General features: G+C 42.4%; 1 protein-coding gene across 1 annotated transcript in view; it reads right to left on the bottom strand.

The window, feature by feature from the left end:
- Positions 1-269: 269 nt before the first annotated feature.
- The window catches only part of MEP1B (meprin A subunit beta), a 48,339-nt gene continuing 23,455 nt past the window's right edge, over positions 270-25,153 (bottom strand). The window contains exons 7-17 of the mRNA XM_055124823.1: positions 20,827-20,944; positions 19,438-19,616; positions 14,906-15,124; positions 13,710-13,862; positions 11,433-11,648; positions 8,409-8,852; positions 6,370-6,549; positions 4,824-4,847; positions 4,676-4,778; positions 2,899-3,103; positions 270-376 (exon numbers count right to left, since the gene is read on the bottom strand). Coding sequence (XP_054980798.1) covers positions 362-376; positions 2,899-3,103; positions 4,676-4,778; positions 4,824-4,847; positions 6,370-6,549; positions 8,409-8,852; positions 11,433-11,648; positions 13,710-13,862; positions 14,906-15,124; positions 19,438-19,616; positions 20,827-20,944 — 1,856 coding nt within the window. The 3' untranslated portion in view covers positions 270-361. The remainder of the gene's footprint in view (positions 377-2,898; positions 3,104-4,675; positions 4,779-4,823; positions 4,848-6,369; positions 6,550-8,408; positions 8,853-11,432; positions 11,649-13,709; positions 13,863-14,905; positions 15,125-19,437; positions 19,617-20,826; positions 20,945-25,153) is intronic.

Here is a 25,153-nt window from a genome sequence, read left to right as displayed (position 1 = left end):
CACCACCACCCATTTGTTCCCTTGTTTTTTCACTTTCCTTGAGGCACTGCTTCAATCCTGCTCATGGTATGATTTCATGTGGAAAGCGTCCCAACCCTCACCTGCATGACACCGCCCCCCAGCATGATCTCAGGATCTCAGGGTTCCACCCTCAACCTAAACACCAGAGACACAAGAACAAAAACACAAACATCTCACCAATTCGGCTCTTGCCCAAACACTAATTTATCATCATTCATACTATTAACAGGTAAGTTATTTATAGGAGAGCAAGGTGTCTGTCATTCATATCAGGTAAAATCCACGGTGAAGAAAGCTTTCCAAGTTTCATTTCTGGACTTATTGTTGAGTTCATATTACTTCAAAAGGCCTCCACCTAAAAGGAGAAAGAACAATTGTCGATTTCACTTCGGAATGGAAAGGCAGTCCATGCAAATGAATCACAATACAAAGATCTGATTCTGAAGTGAGGGGCCCTAAGCAATCTGTCTCTTGGCGTCCGGCTGGCCGGCAGCCACAACCCTGGTCTCCAGGGAGACGCACTAGCTGTGGTGCTCACATGGGTCAGATGTTAAAGCATTACGGTAAGCATATGCTGCAGCCTCAGGAAGGTCATTTTGATTGACTGTCTAAGCAGACCCAAAGGTTCTCTTGTCAGTGAATTAACTATAGAAATACAGGGACTAAGGGCATAAGTACGTGGATTCCTTGCTTATGAGAATTGTTTCAATGACTCAGGAACTAAACAGTTGTGTTGCAACATAATGACTTGTGTGTGTGTGTGTGTGTATGTGTGTGTGTGCCTTTCTACTTTATACACCTACTAAGACCTTAATATACTGCTTTTCTTCCTTTCCTCATTTTGTTTTTGTGTCTTAGGAACACACCCCGTGGTGCTCAGGGATGATTCCTGGCTCTGCTCTCCAGGCTATTCCCCAGGGTGTTCCAGGAACCCTACCTCGAGTGCTGTGATCCAGCCCAGGCTTCCTTTGAAGCACAAGCTCAGGCCTTGGAGCCATCTCACTGGCCACATTTCTCTCTTTATTGACTAAGCATCTATTTTTCTCTCTTCTCTTTGCTTTGGTTTGTTTGTGGCCTCCCTAGCAGTGTCCAGAGGCCCAGGGGCCACTCCCAGCGATACTCAGCCTGTCTCTGTGGCTGGACAATTCCTGCTTGGGCCTGTTGATGCTGTGCCACCACGACCATCCCCAGCATCCCCTGTGGTTATGGGGGTGGGTGGCCAACGCCTGCCAGGGATCAAACACCTGAGCATCTCCAGATATGGCCCCATCTGCTCCAATCATTTCTCTGTTTCTTCTGAACATACGCTCTTGCTTTGGCTCTTTGAAGTTTTTCCCATCCCAGAGATATTCCAAGCAGTTCTATACTTTCCTTATCTTCACTCGTGATTTCCAAAGACTATTTTGAGTGTCATCTCCCCTTCTGAGGCTTCGTGCCATTCTGTCAGTGATAGGCCCTGGAACTCTGCAGAGGCCTTGCCCAGCCTGCACTGAAGGCTCTCAGGCAGGGCCCCTACAGGAGGCTGCCTGGCTCAGCTTCTGATACGCCCGGGAGGAACCAGTTCAGTGGCTGTTGGTGTGGGTCACACAGCCCAAGGGAGCTCCGGAGCACCTGGCAGGTGGGCTGAGGCGGCAGCTATAACCGTATTCCTGTTCACTCTTCCTCTGCCTGGGCCAGCTCTCCCAGCCCCAGGGAAACGCCAGTGTTCCTCAGAGCTTGTCCTTATGGTCACGGCGCCTACAGGGAACCCAGCCGAGGCAGGTAGGCTCAAGAGCCTCTTACAGCTTTATTGACCTTCTGAGACAAGAGGCTAGGTAGGCTGCTAGAATCTTGCATCAGTATTGCATAGGAAGCCAGAATTAGTTGGAATCTTCTTGAGTGCTTTTATTTAATTTGGGGAGGGGTGGTCACACCCAGTGGTGCTCAGGGACATCTCCCAGCTCCAGGCTCTGGGGACTGCTCCCAGCAGGGCGTAGCCAGCAATCAATCCCAGGCCTACATATAAAGCACATGCCTGCTGACTCTCTCCGTGGCATGAAACCATTCTTAATAGGAAAGCCCTAATCTAGCCCGTATCCTCCTCCTATGAGCCTGAGTTCAGTCACCATCTAAAGATTTTTAAAATAAAAATTCACGGGCCAGGGAGATGACTCCAAGGGCTGAAGCACATGCTTGGCCCGGGGGAGGCTGGGCTTTGATCCCCAACATTTCACGGTTACCTCAGAACTGCAGGAAATGACTCCTGAATATTGAGACCTCAAGCACCACTCGGTGTGGCCTCCCAATAAAATAAATAAGTAAATAAATAAATAAATTAGAATTTTAAAACAATATAATGCAGGTCACCTCTTTACCAGGAAAATTCTCTCTTATAGGTGACAGCTGTGTTTTTCTGGAGAAAGACACTCCAGAATAACATGCCTAATCACAGTGTTGCAAACAAATTCAAAAGTAAAATTCTCCTCACCCCACCACAAAGAAAACTTCATTTTTAAGAATCATTGATTTACAATCAAGGTTACAGGAGTTCATAACCTCAAATATGTTTTCTTCTGTATAAAGAGTGAAGAGAAGGTAAAAAATGCATATGAAAAATGTCCTAGGGGGCTGGAGTGATAGCACAGCAGGTAGGGCATTTGTTCCAGCACCTCATATGGTCCCCTGAGCATTGCCAGGAGTGCATGATCCAGGAGTAACCCCTGTGCACCCAACTTTTTGGGTGTGACCCAAAAAGCAGAAAAAAAAAGTTCCAGGTCAAGGATTCAAACCCTGGGACCACATAATCCCATGAACACCAAATAAAAAAATAGTTTCTAATTCCTCTTCGTATAATGTTATCCATGGGTCTTTGATAACCAAATACCAAACTCAACTTACATTTTCCATAGTCACATCTGTGGTGTCTGAGCTTATCTTCTTATTGTATTTCCTCTTGGTGCAATAGACACTGACAATGGTGATAATCAGCATGACGGCAAACACAGTGACGGTGGAGGAAACGGTAATGACAATGTTGTCATGAGTTGAACCCCTCTTTTCACACTTTTCTCCCATGTACCACCAGTCATTCCCCGCCGGACACCTGCAGGCAGAACACAGTTCAGAGATTGGAGTGTGGTATTTGGGGGTGCAGGTCACCATGCACATCGTTGACCTATGAAACTATTTCTTCTGCTCAGTGAAGAGGGAGGAGGTTAGACTACACCGGGAGGTAGGCAGAGTTCATGGAAAAAAAGCAAAGGAGTCACCCCAAATCTGCTACTCAAAAAATCAAATCCAGCCCTCCGCTGAGATGTGACCCCGGGGGCCGCACGCATGTGCGGCTCCTCTGCAGCTGCACGAGCGTGAATCCACACCCAGCTGAACCAAATCCAACATGCGCAGCTACTTGCAGAATGTCTCCAGCCTGGGAACCAAGCCGCGACCCCATGCCCGCCCAGGAGGGGAAAGGTATTTCTCTCTCTCGCCTGTCCCTTCCCGGGGATGAAGGGCGTGGGGACCGCCATATTATGACAACCACAGATGGGATTTACAAGCTTGCAATGATCCAATATCCAGAAGAAATCTCCCTGGACTTAGTTGTTAAAATATAGAAATCCAAAACTGTGCGACCTCATTTCCCTTTACAACAGGTCTGACTCTAGTGGGGTGCTCCTAACAATAATGGTGAGGATTGTGTTGAAATATTGAATGTAACCAAAGTAAATAGAAAGTAAAGTGAAATTTATCAGTTATAAGGGGGGGGGGGGTGCGGGGGTGGGCGGGATGGGAGGCGTACTGTGTTGTTGTTTTTTTCTTTTTCGGTGGTAGGATATGGGCACTGGTGAAGGGATGGTTGTTTCAGCATTGTATGATTAAGACTTAAGCCTGAAAGCATTGTAATTTTCCACTTGGTGATTCAATAAAATAAATTAAAAAAATAAAAATAATAATAAAATCCAAGGTGAGGAAGGAAGGTGGTTTGAAGGATGGGGAAAATGTTGCCCCTAATATCCCTGCCCCTCCAATTTCCAGCTATCTGCCTTCATCATTTCTTCTCAGAATTTAAGTATTTAAATTAACTACACTTAACTACACCAAACCATTGTGGACACTTTATAAGATGTCATTTGGAACTGGAGCGATAGCACAGCGGTAGGGCATTCACCTTTCACACGGCCAACCTGTGTTCTCCTCTTGGAGAGCCTGGCAAGCTACCGAGAGTATCATGCCCACACGGCAGAGCATGGCAAGCTACCCGTGGCGTATTGGATATGCCAAAAACAGTAACAATAAGTCTCACATTGACAGACGTTACTGGTGCCTACTCGAACAAATTGATGAGCAATGGGATAACAGTGACAGTGACTACTTTAAATATAAGTACATATTGTTGACTATTATCAATTATATATTATAAATTTTTTTAAAAAGATGTCATTTGTGAGAATTGCCTTGCAATTATTTCAGGCAATTAGAATATCATGTACTATTCTTTCCAAAATAATGTCAAAGTTTCAAATGGAAAAAGAAAAATGCACACCCCGTGGATGCTTTTTGAGGTGAGAATCAACTGGTCCCATTCACGTGAGACATTAGTATTTAATCCTACATTGCTGGCATGATAATGTGTCTAACCAAAGAAGGGAGAGATCTCACTTGAGCTGCTCCTTACCTGCATACTGCTTTGTTATCCTGGACTGCACAGACGCCATCATTCTGACACCCAAAGTTCACACAGAGGTTATTGTTAGAAGAGGTTGGCTGGGGTTCTAGGTCTGGGTTAGAAGAGGTTGGCTGGGGTTCTGGGTTTGGCGGGGGGCTTGTAGAATTAAGGAAGGATATGTCTACAAAAAAAAAAGAGAGCATAGATAAAACCAGTTTTACTTTTTGTTTTCTTTGGGGACACACCTGCTGATGCTCAGGGGTTACTCCTGGCTCTGCACTCAGGAATTACCTCTGGCAGTGCTCGGGGGACCATATGGGATGCCAGGATCAGGCCTGGATCGGCCAATGCAAGGCAAGAACCCTACAAGCTGTGCTATCGCTCTGGCTCCTAGTTTTACTTTTAACCAACATTTTATCTGTAGATTTTTAATTTTTGTTTGTTTGTTTTGGGGCCATACCACATGGTGTTCAAGACTCACTCCTGGCTCTGTGCTAGGGGATCATTCCTGGGGGACTCAGGGGACTATCTGGGATGCGGTAGATTGAACCCAGGTGAGCTGCATGCAAGGCAAGTGCCTTAACAACTGTACTATCTTATAGATGTTCAGGTTTCACATTTCTGAGAGAGTCAGGTAAGGACTAGACAAGGAGAATAGGTACCGAAACGGGAGGCAGCTGAGGGCATGCCCTGGAGCCATGGTGTCTTTTCGGTAGAGAAAGTTGTGGCTTTTTGTATAAAGATGCCAGGTAGCCTGACAATGATGCTCTATTCTTTTTTTTTTCTTTTATAATGTAGTAGCACTGCTATTTATTCAGCCATTGATTAAGCTGATTGAATTGGGCATGAACTCCACATTATTTTTTTATTAATTTTTTATTTTATAAGTCAGTTCACAATGTTTGGTTACATTCAATAATCAAACACCAAACCCACCACCATTACACCTTCCCACCACCAAATTCGGGATGTTTCCATCCCAAACCCCAATCTCTGTCCCAAAACACAACTGAAATAATATATTTTGTATTGGCGTTATGAAGAACTGCTGAATATGCTTACAAAAAAGTGTTCACATAGGAAACCGTGTGAAGATTGTTCTATTTTGGCAGGAGCCAGTAAGACATTCTTTAGGATATCACTAACATGTTGTTAAAGTTTGGGTGATGTGAGCTTTGGTAATATAATATAATATAATATAATATAATATAATATATCTGAAAATATGTATATGTGATGCTCTATTCTTTGCAATGCTTTATTTGTCTTCTGGTCCAAATAAAGAATCAAAGAACATGTTTTTTCCTCTACTAAAAAAGTGTTTTTATGCTTGACAAGAATTGTTCCTGGGGCTAGAGTGATAGCACAGCAGGTAGGGCGTTTACCTTGCATGTGGCAGACCCGGATTTGATTCCCAGCATCCCATATGGTTCCCCCCTTTCCCAGCACCTCCAGGAATAACTCCTGAGTGCACAGGCAGGAGTAACCCCCAAACATCACCGGGTATGACCCACAAAGAAATAAAATAAAATAAATTTTATTTAATTAATTTTTAAAAAAAGAAAATCACTCTTGCTCATTTCCTCTCATAACTTAACCTAAAAATGGAACCTGGAAGTTCCATTTTTACTTAGTCAATAACCAGTGACGAGCACCACAACATAAAAGAAGCACAACTTATATAAATCAATTTATTGACCTACCTTCTGCTGTCAGTAGGAAATAAACAACATCTCCTTTGATATAATCTCTGCTTCTCAGTCTCTGAAAGGTTATAAAGGCACTGGTTCCAAAGCCCTGACTTCTTTTAAAACGAGTTCCATTAGGGAAAGTAGCGTCTACTCCCACTTTGGAAGGCCTATCCCAAAAATAGTCTCCATTATCTGAAAAAGCAATTTATATTAATGAAATGTGTTTAGCATCATCATAGGTTTTGGTGGTAGAAAAGAACAGATGAAGTGAAATACAATTAGGATGGAGCTCAACATAATTAAATGATGCTCTTGACCTGTGATGTATTCCCTGGCAAATCACTGGAGCTTGTTTATTTATTCTGAAGTAAATGAGATTGTCTGGCAGCAAGAACCATATTCTGGAATTAGTGGAGAGGTACCCCAACTTTTCAAAGAGGGATTACACCTATACAACTCATCATCAAGAAAATTCCCCTACCTCCTAGAACCATTGTTTAGTGACCTTCAGAGTAACTGGTAGTCCTTAAAAAAAAAAAAAAAAAAAACACTGACTCAATCGATATGTTGCTAAGAGGGCTTTTAATATTAGCATTGAGCAATTTGTCTCATTGTGTTATTCACCTAACAGAGTCCTTCAGTAGAAGTCAGTGGAAAGTACAGCTTCCTGGAAAAGGTGATGACATAAATCATTCTCAATGGCATTTAGAAAAAAACAGCATTGTTTTGTTTAAAGTAAAGAATTCTGGGGGCTGGAGTGATAGCACAAAGTAGGGCGTTTGCCTTGCACGCAGCCAAACTGGGTTCGAATCCCAGCATCCCATATGGTCCTCTGAGCACAGCCAAAGGTAATTCCTGAGTGCAGAGCCAGGAGTAACCCCTGTGCATTGCCGGGTGTGACCCAAAAAGCAAAAAAAAAAAAGAATTCTGAATGCCAGGTCTCTACAATCCTCTTTGTGATACTGCTCTTCTCTTATTAAATTAGTGTCTTTTTCTCTATGTTTCTCAATTCCACTTTTTAATGCAGAATTTATATATTTATAATCCCCTGTCCAATGTTTGCCTTTATTAGGATCTCAGGATGCAAAGAATTATTAAAATGAGAAATGAGTCTTCTCAAGGCTATTTCTTTTTCTAAAGACTGAGTAGAGGGGCCAGAGTGATAGCACAGCAATGGGGCGTTTGCCTTGCTGACCTGGGTTCGATTCCCAGCATCCCATATGGTCCCCTCCTCCTCCGCCCCCCACTACCAGCACCGCCAGGAGTAATTCCTGGGTGCAGAGCCAGGAGTAACCCCTGTGCATCACTGGGTGTGACCCAAAAAGCAAAAATAAATAAATAAATAAAGACTCAGAAGATGTGGCATGAAAGCACCATTAGCAAGTCCTTAGAACTTAGTAAGCCATTCTTATACCCTTCCCAACCATCCAGAACACCTTCACAATTTCTTCCTTTTTTTTCAAAACCACTCTTCAATGAGAACCTAATTGTTTTTGACAACCCTGGTGGTGAAAACACCAGAGCAGCATGAATGAGAAACTCAGCACCTGAGGGGCCTCTTCAAACCAGGCCCTTTCACAAACTTTCTCTCTTGATTCTCTCTTGATTTGTTAGTGACTCTCCTAACAAATCTGCAGAGTTATTATTACTGCCCCAGTTTTGCTATTGAGGATGCTGGCACTCCAAAAGATTATTTGCCCAAGGTAGGTCACATAGCCAACTAAACAGTAGACCTTGAGTTTGATGCACCAGACTCTGAAACAGAAACTCTCCACCATGACACTGACGTTTCAGTTACAAGGCCAGCTCCTAGGCATATGAGGTCAATGTCTTCTCCATAAGCAGAGTCCCTGCTGAATTTCCTGACAGTTTGCTGCTGAGTCTCTGTCTATACCTGTTGAAGTCCTTCCTCCAGACTTTTCTATTCCTCAGATTTGTTCGGGGGTTCAGAATTTCCTTGGAAACGGACTGTACAGTTTCCCATCCCCAAAGCATCCATCCTTCCTAGAGCAGTGAGAGTGTAGTAGTAATAAAGAAAATGAGCCACAAACCGTTCTTCTTCATTGGGTCTGTAGTTACACCCCGCAAGTTGGACATACGGCGGCGAATGTCAGGATTTTGATCCAAGAGTGTCATCGTGGTTTGTAGCCAAGGACATGGCCACTGTAATTGATCGTCATTGTGGCCAGAGATCAAGTGGAAATATATTGCTGCATTAGTGGCATGGTTTAGTTTCAAGCTAATCTGATAGGCATAACCATTAGAAGAATAAAACGGAGGACTATATAGCGTGTCAGTTTTGCTGTCAAGGTGCTGTGTAAAATTGCTTATTCGCCAGATATGATGAGGGCACTGTGTCTCTGAAAGGTTGATGTCATCAACAGACAGGCCACCCACTGATGTACCAGCACCTCTGACCCCTCCGAACACCACTCTGAATTTATTGGTCACATTCAAAGATACGTGGTAAAGTTGCCAGGTCCCCATGGGTATATCTACAAAAGAGATATTATAATTATTTCAAAGAAGCAAGGAATCTGTAGTGTATGCACAGATGAACAGTAGCAGTCTAGCTTTCATGGACAAATGATGGCCCTAGGCCTACTGATTACTCAGATCATCTCATTCCTCCAACCCAGGCTCACTAAGGGATTTCTGGGGCAAAGACAACTGAATAATTGAAAGCTTCCCTAGTCTCTTCTTTCCCAAAGTTGGGCAAACAAATAAGAATATGTAACTCATGAATACTTACCTTACTTACAAGTGACAGCCCATTCTGTGCTAATTATATCTCAAACGAGCCTGACATTCTATACTTGTTCCCAGGATTCCTGGGCTATTCAGTGAAAGCCTTCTTTCACTGTTTGTGGTCTTACAGTTTGTGGCCTTACACTTACAGTTTGTGGCCTGGCATGTAACTTAGTAGTGAGTGAATCTTCTCATGAAATCTGGGTTCAATCTCTCTCTCACTCTCTCTCTTGCTCTCTCTCTTTTCTTATATATTATATATGACATATTATATATAACTTCCTTATATATATAACTTCCATATATATGTGTGTGTATATATATATATATATATATAAAACTTCCTTCACATGCCAAAGTTAAACCAACTTTTGTTAACCAGAGATTTATCAAGTCCTACAAAATCTATACCTGCAATTTTCTCCTGGGTCACTTAAAAGTGGCTCAACATTATATATGTATATATATATATATATGATATTAACACCATTTTCTTTCTCCCCAACCTGCACACCCCTCCACTATTATCCCTTACTCCTAGCTAGCAACAGAGTGTCACTTCCTGAGTTATATTTGTATGTCAGATACCAAAATAAGAAGTTTTTATAGTTTTGAACCATAGAAATTCCAGCAATGAGAAAGGAGCTCCCCAATTAGAAAGAAATGAGGAATTCATGTCAGTATAATTTATGTTAACTAACACAATGACTTAAAACATAAAACAAATATAATAGGCATAATATAAAACATAACTTCTAACAAAATATAAAAGATAGATATCTAAATTTCAGAACATGCAATTGTCCATGGGTGACTGCAGACTGAACAAAAACCAAGTGTCCACTCCATTATTATAAGTACTCTCAGTTTAAATTCCAAATGCCTCAATAAGTTTCCTAAGTGTCCCTTATGCTATCTATCAATAATTCCCATAGTCGGTCTATGGAGAAAAAGATATAAACATAATCATATACATAAAATATGATATATGCAATTTTATACCCTTTAGTATACATAATTGCTTATGTAGTGTATTTGTAGGGTAGGTGGTATGCATATATATGAATATGTATACATATATAAAATGAACCTCATTACAGATGTTCAAGAAGAAAAATATCTGTGCTTCAGATTGTTCTCATTGTTAAACAAGAGGCAAATGTCATAAAAGTGGATCAATTTTATACTCCATATTGCTCAACTTATTCATATCAAGATGTCAATATGTGGTATAGGCAGTAATATCTGCCAGTCTCAGCTTCTCCCTTCCTCAGGAACCCTCTGAACCATCTGCTTTAATAAAACGTCAGTAGGCCCAGCTCACTAAGGGTGAAGGATAGGTGCCCAACTGTGTTTTACTCTCTCTCCACTCAGGAGAGGCTCCTGAAGTCACATTCAACCCAAGTCCTAATCGTGTGAGAACATCCCTGGGATTCGTTATTCAAGTGAGATATCAGTCTCCTTTCCAGTCTGATGGCTTATTTGATCTGATGTAAACTGGAAATACTAAAGTGTACATTTTATGGATGAAGTCCATTTGAATAACATGAGAACCCCCAAACCAAGATCAGGCCTAGACATCCCTGAGTCCTTCCTCCCTTGTTAAATTCACGATTAAATTACACTGAGTCAGTAATTCTATTTGACCCAAGATAGTTCCCTTGGTATTTTTATTACTTGCCCAAAACTGCAATAGCACAGCGGGTAGGGCATTTGCCTTGCACACGGCCAACCCGGGTTCAATTTCTCTGTCCCTCTTGGTAAGCCTGGCAAGCTGCTGAGAGTATATATGGCGTATTCGATATGCCAAAAACAGTAACAAGTCTCACAATGGAGACGTTACTGGTGCCCGCTCAAGCAAATCGATGAATAATGGGAAGATAGTGCTACAGTGCTACAGTGACCAAAACTGCAACATCAGAGATTCATCAATAGTTTCTTTTTTTTTTTTTTTTTTTTTGCTTTTTGGGTCACACCTGGTGATGCACAGGGGTTACTCCTGGCTCTGCACTCAGGAATTACTCCTGGTGGTGCTCAGGGGACCATATGGGATGCTGGGAATCAAACCCAGGTTGGCTGCATGCAAGGCAAATGCCCTACCCCCTGTGCTATTGCTCCAGCCCTTCATCAATAGTTTCTTAAGAGAGTGTTATGTTACTGGCCGGCAAATGATCCTCACTTTAGCTTCCATACATGGTATAAAACAAGGAAGACCGAGCTCTAAATTGAAATCATTGATTCCATACCCCCTGTTCTATTACAAACTGCAGCATGAAAAGTTGACTGCCTCACCCTGAATTCGAACCAAATGAGTGTTTAAACCATACCTTTGATTTCTTTGACAAGAATTACACTACCATTCACATGGGCTGCAGAATACTCCCTGATATAGATGTTCAGTTGGTCGCTTGTACTTCCACTATTATAAACAAAAAATTGCAAGCACTGAAATCCTCTTTTAGGGTACAGTATTCTACTTTCCAGCATTGCTTTTCCCCCCACAGCCACGGAGCTACTGTCAAAATGCATGAAGAAGCCAGAACCTGTGAAGAAGACAAAAGCAGAATTGAGAAGAAGCAGATGCTACGTCTGTGAGTGGTATCTCATGAAACCTGGGGCTCCATTTAGTTCCCATTATACTCAGGACACAGTCTTGGTCATTTGTGGGGTGGGGTGAAAGGATGGAGAGGATGGAAGGGGCTTTCCAGTGGTTTTCAGGAAGGCTGGGTTTCCTGGCACGATGTGGCAAACCAGGTCAGAGGCTCAATGTGCAAACACAAGGCTACAGAGCTGTTTGGGTCCTGCAGTGCCAAGGATTATCAGGCCACCCTAGCGGTTTAGCATAGTTCTAGGGGCAAGGAGTTTATGAAAGAGACAACCTTGGATCACTTTTCTGTCTCTGTCTCTCTATCTCTCTCTGTCTCTCTGCCTCTCTCTCTCTGTCTCTCTGTCTCTCTGTCTTTCTCTCTCACTCTCTCTGTTTGGATGATCATACCTAGTGGCACTCAGGGATTACTCTTATTTTGATGCTCAGGGCTGCTACCAAGGGTGTTCAGAGGACCACATGGTGCCCGAGATAGAAGCTGTGTGTAAAGCATGTGTTTCGACCCCTTGAGCTCTCTCCCTGACCCCCAGGTCACCTTTTCTCACATAGATGTTCATTTTCAAAAACTGATGAAAAGGGCAGGAAGGTTACTCAAAAGGCTGGAGCTTGTGCTTCAGTCCAGGAGCCCCGGGTTCATCACTGGTGGCACAGGGCATCCTGAGCACTGCCAGATGTACACCCCGCCACCACCCCCCCCCCAGCAAAACAGAAAATGGCAGAATTATCACATTCGTGGTATAGTTCCTCTCTGCCTTCTTCCAGCCCCCTCCATCTCCATCCTCTATGGCCTTTGTGTGACCACTTACCACTGTCTAGATCTACAGTTTATAAGAAAAAACTTGACTGGCTCTATCTGGAATAGAACATTGTATAAATTTAAAGTATACAAAGGTCTTTGAGTTGTTTCTGCTTTGTTTTGAGGCCACACCCAGTTAAGCTTAAGGCTTACTTAGGGATCATTGCTGGTGGGACTCAGATGCCAGGTGTCAGGGATAGAATCTGAGTTGACCACTTGCAAGGCAATTGCCTTATCCACTGTACAATCTCTCTGGCCCTAAAAATTTTTTAGGGTCTCACACATGTGCAGGGCAAGTGCTGCTCCTCTAAGCCACTTCCACAACTAAGGTTTAACTTGACATATTCATATTTGCAATATGATTGCAATTATCATCTCTACCACTCCAGGATATGCATATCTTTTTGCTGATTGCAGTAATTTCTAGTCTTTTATCAGTTGTGATGATTATAGTACAATATTGTCGCCTCTATTAGCTACACTGTGCATTAGCTCTCTTGGAATTATTTGCTGCTTGTTGCAAGTTAAATAACATCTGGGTTTCCCCACCCTATCTCTTTTTTAAAATAAGGGGAAAAAAGATCTGTTCATAGGATTCAACCCCTTACTCCATCATCAACCCTGTCATACAATGACCCATACAATGGTTCTGAAGTCTGGGATTCTGTACTTGCTGCAAGAAATGAGCAAATAATAAAAACGAAGAACCATTTAAAGCAAATACATATATATGTATATATATATATATACACACACAATGCACAAGTCTCCCCATCTCAATGAAATTTTTTAAGTTATAATTTCTACGAGCAGTATTTTTACAACTTGAACATATAATCACAGCCAGCTGAAATTTTGAACCTGGTAATTCATAGCCATGTGCTGTTCACTAGAAAGTCTCTGTTTCACAAGACTTGAGGACGCATCTCCAGTCCTCGGAGAAAAATAGTCCTGCCACGGCATCACCTTCTCTCACTGGGAGCTTCATGAGCTCAGTTCAGAATGAGACAATGAAAAGCAAAACTCAGAGTCAAAAAGCAAAGACATAAACCATTTCGTGAGAAGGTACAGGACCTTTCCCTTCGAAGCAACCTACTGGGTAACTGTGGACAATTCTGATCGAAATTAGAAATAAAATCCCAGTCTTTCATAACCAAAAACGGGGTTGGACCCACCACTCATGAAATCTAGATTCCTTGTTACCTTTGCACTTTCCCATGTTGGAATAATCGCTCTCTGGGCCAGATGCTATCTGTGAAACCCGCTTCCAGTCAGCATTATCGCCTGAACTTTGAATCATACCACACACGTTCTCCAGTTCAAAATCGCATGAATCCATAAAGCTCAAGGAAGAGGCTACAAAATCGCACACATGCAAAAAAAAAAAAAAAAGATTGACACTTACGATAGAGGATATGATAACCCAAGTAATAAAATTTAATGTATTACACAAGTATCATAATATCAGGAATTCATGGGAGGTAACAGTGACTAGCTAGCTCTGGATGAGGGTTCAAAGACCTTTTGATATCAGCAGAACCAAGAGGTCCTCAGCCCTGGAGATCTCTGTTGACTGCCTGAGTCTAAAACATCTTAGCCTCATTATCTAAAGTGTAGAAATCCAAGTCTTCACTCTCCTTTTCAGATTAATCCCCAAACCAGATGATCTGATTTTATTTATGCTACCACTATACAGGATATATTGACTGAAAGAGTTGTCAAATTGGTCTCCATGTGAATTACAAACAACTTCAAAACCATGTATGGGACCCAGTTTTATATCTGAAGGCAGAATCTGGAAGAAAACTATTGCTAACAAATTGTAGGTGGAAATCTGAGTGTGCTTTAGTGGTTTTGTTGTTTTCTTGGTATCAAATTGAAATCAAGCCAAAACCCAATATTTAAGAAAGGCAATTGTCCTTGCTTCAACACCTACATACAAAGTCAGTCAGCCCTTATTTCACCCACCCCTCCAAAAGTCTAACTTTATGTGTCAGTTTGCAGGTAAGATTGAGTGTGTCACAGGGAACCAGCACACAAGGGGATTTGGTTATTCATTCTAACACTCACTGCTCCAGAACCCACCCTCTCTGAACATGTGCTTCCCTGTTCTCTTTCTAATACGAGAAGCTCTTAAGACTGTGAAATCAAGATGGTTTCTTGGAGGACAGGAGTCTGCCATTTTTCAGCCTGCTGACATGTTGCCAGTCTACCTCTTCCTCAACGTGTCTCATATTTGGTTAGTTCCCAAGTCAATTGGCAGGAAAAACGAATCTTCATGGTCACAATTTTCTATAATTTCAGAAAACTAAATGGAACATTCAGCAAAATGACATAGAACATAATTTTTTCTCACATAGCAGAGAAAAATAGATTTTGTCAAGGAACCTGTTACATACAGCAGTTATACAGTCGATTCAACTTCAAGAGATCAGAGTCACTAAAATCCATTCGCTGGCCAATCACATCCATGAAATCTGAAATTCTTGTTACAATTGTTGGTTCTGATCCATTTTGGAACGCAGTTTTGCTGTAGTGCATTACCGAAGTGTAATCATAGGGAACATTCAGGAAGTCTGATGTTTTGTCATCATAGGTGTTAAAATTGCTCTCTTTGCCTAATTGAAAAAATTTAGTTTCCTTAATTACTTGATGTTCACAAAATAAAGCATGTCTAACTCCAAATAATATTAACTTAAAAATGAAACTATAATAATCATAGGCAAACCTGTGTTGTAACTGATCTATAGTATTTCAAGAGCATTTTATATATTACTATCTTAGAATTTAATATTCAATTTAATATTCAATATGTTATCAGGACTCATGCTGAACATATCTGAGGTGCCATTGCTATTTGAGTTAGATACTATCAATTGGACTAAAGTTCTTAGAACTGCTGGGGGGTGGGGGCGGAGTATGTCCATGTAGGATTTTAGGTTTGGTATCCAACTTTGCCGAACTGGGATCAGCCACATGGAAGGCAAATTTCTTAATTCCCTGTACACCCACAAATGTTTAATCATACATTATTTTTATTTAAAGTTTTTTAAATATTGTTGAAACAGTCAGAGTCATTGACAGGCAACTATGGGACAGTAGGAACATTGACAGCAGATGGAGGCAAAGTAAGAGAAGTTTGGGGAGAAGAGTGAGATGAATTGTGAATGATAAGGTAGACTGGAAAAGGATTGACAGTCGAATTTCATGACTACTGAAATATGTGTAGATATTTTTTGTTTTTTCTCTTTTCTTTTTGGGTCACACCCAGCAGTGCTCAGGGGTTACTCCTGGTTCTCTCTGCACTCAGGAATTACTCCTGCTTGGGGGACCATATGGGATGCCAGGGACTGAACCCAGGTTAGCTGCGTGCAAGGCAAACGCCCTACACACTGTACTATTGCTCCAGCCCCAGTAGATGAATTTTAAATGAATACATTTAGAGAATATAATTTGTCAATTAGAGTCATATATATTATTGAGTAACTGATTTGAATTATAAACTGCACAAGTTTGTGCATAAATAAAGGTAGATCTGCTTTTCAAAGCATGAAACTTCTAACCTCTCTTCCCTCACCGCCCCCCAAAAGACTCTTGGGAAATCTTTAAGAGAGAAGCATCAATTAACACTGAACAATTTCCTGGCTCTAAAAATCTTGGCTCTGAAAGTCCATAGCTACACTTTACCTTTGCCAGACACAGAGCATCAGACATAGTGAGGATTGGGACTGGGGGAGAGACCAAGAGCTGTGATGCTGTCGTGTTGAGAATGTGAGGTCAGGAGACTCAGAACTAAGCAATCCTTACTGTGCCTCACAGGCTAGCAACACCACTGCCTACTCCGGATCCTATGGTTCAGTTTGGGTTTTTCACAAACTTAGGGATGGAATCCAGGACCTCACATAAACAAGACATGAACTCTACTGCTCAGCTTTATCCCCAGCCCCTCGCCCATATTCTAGGAAGTTAGGAAAAATGCAAAAACTGTCACTCTGTGGGTGTATGTGTCCCTGTAGGAATTTGGGGGGATGAAGGTGGGTATAAAATGTGGAAAACATGAGCTCCAGTCATGAATGGTCCTAAGACCCGTCTGATATGGAATATAAAGTCACAAAAAGCTTAGTCCGCTTGAGCATTGCAGTGTTTCTCAGTAGGGGTTCCATGGGCTCATGCTCATACTCCAAAGTCCCAAACATCCCACAAAAAGTCAAAAACCGTAATATGAGCACTTTAGGAAATGGTCCTCTTCTTGAGCATTTGTAACTCATATGTTAGTCTCCTCATGACTGAACAGGACAGAAGTATGAATAACTAGGTCAAGTCTGTCTGGGGGAGTGGGAATGGCCGCACCAGGAACCCAACCCAGGGGCCCGGACAAGCAAAGCGCATGCTCTACCTTGAAGCGCTTCCCTGGTGCTAGAAGATTATTCTTTTAGCCTTGGGTTTTCTATACAACTTTGACCATAGACCCTTTTGGTTGACGCTCTGTAGGACAAACTGCAGATGACACACTGTAGGGCTGTATTCCACAAAATATTTACAAAATTCCAGTTTCTGAGAAGTAATAGAGGGGTTGAGATCTTGCATGTGCTTTACCTCACTTTGACCCCTAATATCTACCAGTGTCTGCCAAGCACTACCAGAAATGGCCCCTAAGAATAGAACAAGGAGTAAGATCTCATACTCCTATATGTGGCCCAAAACCCCCCCCGAAAGAGAGAGAGAGAGAGAGAAAGAGAGAGAGAGAGAGAGAGAGAGAGAGAGAGGAAAAAATACTCGCTTCTCTGATCACATCGAGCTCAAAATTTCTGGGGTTCTGGAATTCTAAAACCTCCACACCTTCAGGCATTGAACCTATAATGAGTTAGAGCTAAATGAGGTAAGACTTCAAAACTGGTTTCCCATTGTTAACAGTCATCATTGAAGGCTGGAGATGAAAATGGAACATACTTAAAAATTCAGTCTTGGAGGGGTCAGAGAGATAGTACAGCAGGTAGGGTTTGCCCCAAGCCCTGCCAGGAGAGATCCCTGAGTGCAGATGGCGGGTATTGCCCCCCAAAATTCAATCTTACAAAACACAGAATTATGCTATTTACCACAACATGGGTGGAACTAAAGGGCATCATGCAGATTTATGGCAGTCGGAAGGAAAAGAATGTTTTAATACTTAATATGTTCTAATAACCCCATACACAATGTTCTCTCTTCATATGTAGAATTTAAAGACACATATAAGAACAACGAAGGGCCAAAGGGAACAGAATTGGAGAGAACTGACCCACAGAACCGAGTTAGGAGGGTTGACGGTGGATGTTCCACCAACAATCCCAAACAGGTCTTTGGGGCCTTTGGTGGAAGAACAAGAGTACTCTGCTGGGTGTAGTGCTGGAACAATATATGTATGGAATCATCATTACCAGTGTTGTACATAACAATTCCTTAATAAAGATTTACATTAAAAAAAAATTTAACCCGAGTGCCCAAGAACAGATGACTGGTTAAAGAAACTTTGGTACTTCTATACAATGGAATACTATGCAGCTGTTAGAAAGGATGAAGTCATGAGCTTTGCATATAAGTGGATCAACAAGGAAAGTACCATACTAAGTGAAATGAGCCAGAAAGAGAGGGACAGACATAGAAAGATTGTACTCATCTGTGGAATATAAAATAACAGAGTAGGAGACTAATACCCAAGAACAGTAGTATATAATACCAGGAGGTTGGCTCCATGGCTTGGAAGCTGGCCTCACACCCTGGGGGGAAAGTCATCCCAGATAGAGAAGGGAACACCAAGTAAAATGTGATTGGAGATCTTGTGCGGGAAGGGAGATGTGTACTGAAAGTAGACTAGAGACTGAACAGGATGGCCACTCAATACCCCTATTGCAAACCACAACACCCAAAAGGAAAGAGAGATATCAAATTGGAATGCCCTGCCACAGAGGCGGGGTGGGGTGGGGGGGATAGGTTTGGGGGGTGGGAGGGATACTGGGTTCATTGGTGGTGGAGAATGGACACTGGTGGAGGGATGAGCTCTCGAACATTGCATGAGGGAAAAACAAGCACGAAAATGTGTGACTCTGTAACTGTACCCTCACTGTGACTCACCAATTAAAACATAAATAAATTTAAATTAAAAAAATTTAGGCTTAGGCCAGGGAAATACTTTGCACATGGGAGACCTGTGCTTGATCCCTGGCATGGCCTGATCCCCAAGAACTACCAGGAGCAACTCCTGGGTACTAAGCTGGGAGTAGGCCCTAAGCACTGCCAAGAGTGACCCCAAAACAAATATATATATATATATATATAAAACATTTAAATTTTAACAAAAATTTTTAAATGGACAGCAGGGACTGGAGTAATAGTACAGCAGGTAGGGCATTTACCTTGCACACAGCAGACCTGGGTTCAATTCCCAGCATCCCATATGGTCCCCTGAGCACTGCCAGGAGTAATTCCTGGGTACATGAGCCAGGAGTAACCCCTGCACATTACCAGGTATGACCCAAAAAAGCAAAATAAGTAAATACATAAATTAAATTAAAATAAATAATCCAAGAGACCGGAGCGATAGCACAGCGGGTAGGGTATTTGCCTTGCACACAGCTGACCTGGGTTCCACTCTTCCGTCCCTCTCAGAGAGCCCAGCAAAATACCGAGAGTATCCCACTCATACGGCAGAGCCTGGCAAGCTACCCGTGGTGTATTCAATATGCCAAAAACAGTAACAACAAGTCTCACAATGGAGACGTTACTGGTGCCCGCTCGAGCAAATAGCTACATTAAAAAATTAATTAATTAAATTAAAAGGGACAACATGTAGCTCTGCATTATGTGCGTATGGTATCCTGCATGTATGTTGTCCTACCTGGGCTCTGTCCCCAGTTTTGCAAAACAGGCAAGCAAGCAAACAAGAGAAAGGTACCTTCTTGAATTCTGTCCCAAACTATCTCCACATAGTCATCCCGATCAGAGCGTGACTGCTCATGCCAGAATCCCAGCGCGTGGAGGAACTCGTGTTGGATGGTCCCTATTCTGTCGCAGTTAGTGCCGATGGAGAGTTCTTGCCTCCCAGCTCGCCTGTTTCCCACTTTAGACCAGCACCTAACCGGTGAGTTTATAGAAGGGAGAAAAGGGATTAAAATGGAGTAGATTAAAGCTTTAGGGCAATATCCCCAATTCCAAACCTACTTAGGCATTCTGCACATCTCTGGACCCCGTACATTTATCTCCTAAGCTTGGTGAGGGGTGGGATCCTGAAAAGAACTTGACTGTGACAATAGGACATAAGAGCAAGTCATCCCCTCATCAGGCTACCCCGGATTTTTCCTGAAAATTTCAATGTCCTTCAGATCCTCTGGGTAAGTATTGACCTTTAGGAGTTTTTATTTGTTTGTGTATTGGGCCACACACAAAGGTTCTCAGGCAATGCTCCTGGCTGACAGGTTGCTCCTGGAAGTGCTCAGGGGAGCACGTGGTGCCGGGCATCAGGCCCGGGGTTCTTGTGTGCAAAGCCTGTACTGCAGCCCGCTGGGCTATTTCCGCACCATGAGGAGCAGTTTTCTAGGTATAACCAGATGGAATTGCTGACTTCCAAGAAAATAAGACTTTCGCCTCCTTAACTTGAGTAGTAAGAGTTGCTAGTTTAAGATAAATATAAATACACATGCATCGTCACACATCTGCTTTACTTAAGAGAGAAATAAGGGCTGTGTAAACTACTTGATGGTAAAGAACTGATGAAGCTCCAGGTACTGCAGGGTCCATGACACGCAGTCCCGCCAACTTGTCCTAATATCATAGGCTGCGGACATGGAAATGTTATTTTTATCACTAGAGTAGTTTACACAGCCCTTATTTCTTTCTTAAATAAGCCAGATGTGTGAGTATGCGTGTGTATTTGTATTTATTATAATCTAGCAACTCTTACTACTCAAGTCAAAGAGGTGACAGCCCTATTTCCTTGTTTCTCTATTTATGGCTAGAGAAACTAGATTCAGCTATTTGCTCGTTCTAAGTTTTGCTTTGGTTTTGGTTTCGTTTGGGGCCCATTGAAGGCAGTTGCTGGGGGGCGGGGCTGGTCTGGACTCGGAGCTCAGGGTTCGCTCCTGCATGGGAAGCATATGGCTCTCTCTGAGCCCCCCCCCCCAGGCCTGAGCCACCTCATATTTCATTCTCCAGCAAACTGTAAAGAAGCCGCACCCCTCACTCAAGGTCAGGGCCTAGGGTGACTCTGTGCTCTAATGTCCCAAATGTCTAATGTCTAATGTCCACTTTTCATTAGGATTCCAAGAAGACAAACTCTTCTACTCACCCACTGCCCTTGAACACTGATATGTAATTAGCTTCTCCAGTCCAAGGCTTGAAATCAATGCAGGTTTTTAGGCGATAACGTTCAAATGCATTGAGGATAAGTCCCTTAGCATTCATTTCTGAAGGAAGAAGACAAACAAAAATAGACTTATTAAAATGGTCACCATTGAACAAGTCACCATGGAAACAGGCCATGCAATATACTGCTTATCGTGAATTGGGCCCTTCTCGAATGTTTAGTGTTTTGTTTTTTACAAAATTTAGTATTCAGTAACAATTAAGTATCACAGTAAATATATAGGTTTTCAGATTTTAAATTTCATCCCATATTTATTTCTGTAGAGTCATTAGAGGAACATTATTGAAGAGCAAAAAAGAGGGGTGGGGGAAGGCATTTCCTTACCTCAGAGAATGTATTCATGGAATCAAAGGCAGCCACAATGAACAAGCCACTGTACAATGTGTATTTAAACTGTCACTGTCACTCTAGTCATCTGAGGTCTTTACAATGGAGGGTTCATGAATAGGCTGAAATAGTAGATCAGTCAGCTACACTGATCTCTGTATCTAGATCTGTAAATGAAAAGTGCACTTTCTGGTGTGGACTAAAGAAAACAGAAAAATTCTGCATTCTATAGAAAATGTTTCCCGCCATCACCGCCTGTATGTCAGAGCCACCTCAGAAACTGCGATCAGAAAAACCATCATTTTTTGCTGCGGAGAAAAACAAAGAAGCAACCAGAATGCCCACATTTTATTTTTTTTTTATTATTGTTACCTTAATAGAACTCTTTATTAAATTTATCTATTACACAGTTATTAACACTGTTATCACAGTTGTTAATCAGTATGGTTGGGTTTTCCAGGTAGGTAAGATTTTTTTGTGTGTGTGTGTGTGTTTGTATTTTTTTTTATTAGTTTATTTTTAATTAGAGAGTCATCGTGAGGGTACAGTTACAGATCCATACATCTTTGTGCTCATGCTTCCCCCATACAAAGTTCAATAACCCATCCCTTCACCAGTGCCCATTCTCCACCACCCGTAAACCCAACATCCCTCCCCCGCTCCCCAGTCCTGTCTCCCCCCACCCCACCCTGCCACTATGGCAGGGAATTCCCTTTTGTTCTCTCTCTCTGATTAGGTGTTGTGGTTTGCAATAAAGGTGTTGAGTAATGCCCACATTTTAAAACTCCCCTTTATGTTTATAAGCGGCACCCTCATATCTAGGGGCATATTTTCTAGGATAAGAAATTCAGATCTGGTGCCAAGAGATGGTGCAAGAACTACTGCACTTGCTTTCCAGCTGCCAATTCTGTTTCAATCCTCGGCAGTGCACATGGTCCCCTGAGCACTGCCAGGAGGGACCCTGAGCACAGAGCCCAGGATTAATCTCTGAGCACTGCTGGGAGTGGCACAAACACACTGCCCCTCCAAAAAATAAAAAGTTCAAATCACCTCTGGTCCTTTCGTCTTCCCATATACACATAGCTCTGAGCGAACTTTGTAAGATGAAGGTACAGCTTTGAAGTTATGAATTACACTTCTTTATTCACTCAGAATGTTAGAAGCCAACCTTCTTTAGTTAGATGAACATGTTAGGAATTCACTAAATATTTCTTTTCTTTGTTAAAGAACAATTATGAATTCTGTCTGTGATGCAATTTACTATATAAACTGAGACCAACAAGGGGTGTGGGATGGATAGTCAGGGAAAGCTGATGTTCTCTCAAAGCTAGGACCTCTTTAATAAATTTCTCTTTTATTGAACTTTGAATTGGCTTCACCGCAGGGATTATTTCAGACATTGCATAGGACACTCGTAAGATTCCTAAATGAATTCAGGACTCAAATTAGGGTTAAGAATCATTGCTTTGAAGCTGGAGCAATAGCACAGTGGGTAGGGCATTTGCCTTGCACACGGCAGATCCGGGTTCAATTCCCAGCATCCCCTATGGTCTCCTGAGCACCACTAGGAGTAATTCCTCAGTGAAAGAGCCAGGAGTAACCCCTAAACATTGCTGGGTGTGACCCCCCCTCAAAAAAAATCATTGGTTTGGGGCCAGAGAGATAGTACAGCATATAGGGTATTTGCTTACATGGGGTGACCCAGGTTCTATCCCCAGCACCCCGTATGGTCTCCCAAGCTTACCAGGAAGGACCCCGGAGAACAGAGCCAGGAGTAAGCCCCAAGCACTGCTGCATGTGGCCCCCAAACAAAACAAAGCAAGAATCATTGCTTTGGAATGAAATACAGTGCTAAGAGTTTGGGTAGAGATGGAACTCACAGAAGGTCAAATTAACAGGGAAGTCAACAAGACATTGGGGAGAAATTCTGGGGGGAGGGACTCACTAAGTGCATGTGCATAGAGGGTTCGCTCTGGAGTGGAGAGTCTTGCAGTCGTTGCCAGAGAGCGAGCTCCAGGACACGGCCCAGACAAAGCTCTCCCCTGTCCCCACCACTTACTTCATGTGTGTAATTGTCAACCTCATTCACGGTTGGGATTTTGGCATTATGACCAGTTAAATAAGGAAATATAATCAACTGTGCAGGAATTAGAAAATTCGAAGAGAAAGTAGTGTAAGGAGTCAAGTCAAAGGGACACTTCTCCGGTACTCCTTCCCTCCCTCCCCCAGGACAGGACTGTCCCAAGATGCCTAAGGGAGAGCACTCAGGACAGACTGCTAAGTGAAGGCCCACAGCAAGATTCATACAGGCAAGGCACTTTCCTTCCTTAATCTCTTAGGGCGCCGTTTCTCAACATAAGGACTTTTGTGGGCCTCCAGGATATACCAAGGGGCTCACAGATGAAATCTCATAAGTGGGGGGCATGGGGGGAGCCACTGCATAGGACTAGGGGGCCAAGCAGTAGGTCAGGAGGTGACAGGAAAGAAACAAGGTCAAGAGGGGCCCAGTTAGAAAAGGCTGAGACAGTGCACTAGAGGCGCTCCTCGCTCCTCCCGGTATAAAACCACTTACACAGCCTCTATTTATTGAAAACAAGTTAGAAAATAACCCTGAAAAAAGGTAGAAATTAGGGGCTGGAGTGATAGTACAGAGGATAGGGCATTTGCCTAGCATGTGGCTGACCCAGGTTCAATTCCCAGCATCCCATATGGTCCCCTGAGTATCACCAGGAGTAATTCCTGAGTGCAAAGCCAGGAGTAACCCCTGAGCATTGCTGGGTATAACCCAAAAAGCAAAAAAAAACCCAAACAAGGTAAAAAAATTATATAGCAATTTCACCCATTAACATTACTATTAATATTCATATATATTAATATCTTATTGGTTTTGTATGTATTAATATATTAATATAAATATATTATTATTGTATTTTACTGTATATACTAATAATATATTACACATGGCAATTTCAGCCATTATCTTTATGTATGCATAATATACATTTTAAATGCGAAAAAAAGTCACAGCTTATGTATTATTTATAAGCTTTTTTCCCACTGACTGGTATATAATTAAAATATATCTTTTCTCAGGGCTGGAGCGATAGCACAGTGGGTAGGGCGTTTGCCTTGCATGCAGCTGACCCGGGTTCGATCCCCGGCATCCCATATGGTCCCTCAAGCACTGCCAGGAGCAATTCCTGAGTAAAAGCCAGGAGTAACCCCTGAGCATCGCTGGGTGTGACCCAAAAAGAAAAAAAAATTTATATATATATCTTTTCTTTCTTTTTATATTTGGGGGCACACCCGGGCATGCTCAGGGGCCACACCTGGCTTGGTGCTTGGGGGTCGCTCCTAGCATTTGGGGAATCAGCCTGTGCTCCAGCCATTTGACCTCCCTCCCAGGCCCCTTGTTCCTCATCTTTAAAGTATTTTTCTTTTTATCTTAATGACTACATTATACAGATATTGTATATCTGTGTACATATATGCCATATTTCACTAATCCTCACAGATTCATACCAATATTTTGCAAGAGTAGGGTGCCATCATTATGTAAAACTTTTTGTCTGTTTGTCTGGGCTTTGGTTAGGGAGCCACACCTGGTGGTACTCAAGGCTCACTCCTGGCTTCGTGCTTAGGAGTCACTGGCAGTGCCTGGGGGAACATACGTGGTGCGATGCATGGAACCCAAGTTGGCCATGTGCAAGGCAAGCACTCTTTTACTACCTTGCAGCAGGGGGAACGACCAGTTCCCCAGAAACAAAAGATTTAAGTGAAATAATAAAATACAATAAATAAAACGACACTAGCCACCGCGTAACTGTTTTAGAATAGTGTATCACAGAAGCATTCTACCCTAAGCTTTCCATAAAAGGTTAGTGAGAAAAGTTTTATCTGCACTGAAGTTTACAATTTTGCT

Source organism: Sorex araneus, chromosome 2, assembly GCF_027595985.1.
Source record: "Sorex araneus isolate mSorAra2 chromosome 2, mSorAra2.pri, whole genome shotgun sequence".
Classification (NCBI taxonomy): Eukaryota; Metazoa; Chordata; class Mammalia; order Eulipotyphla; family Soricidae; genus Sorex; species Sorex araneus.
This window is presented reverse-complemented; position numbering and strand designations above follow the sequence as displayed.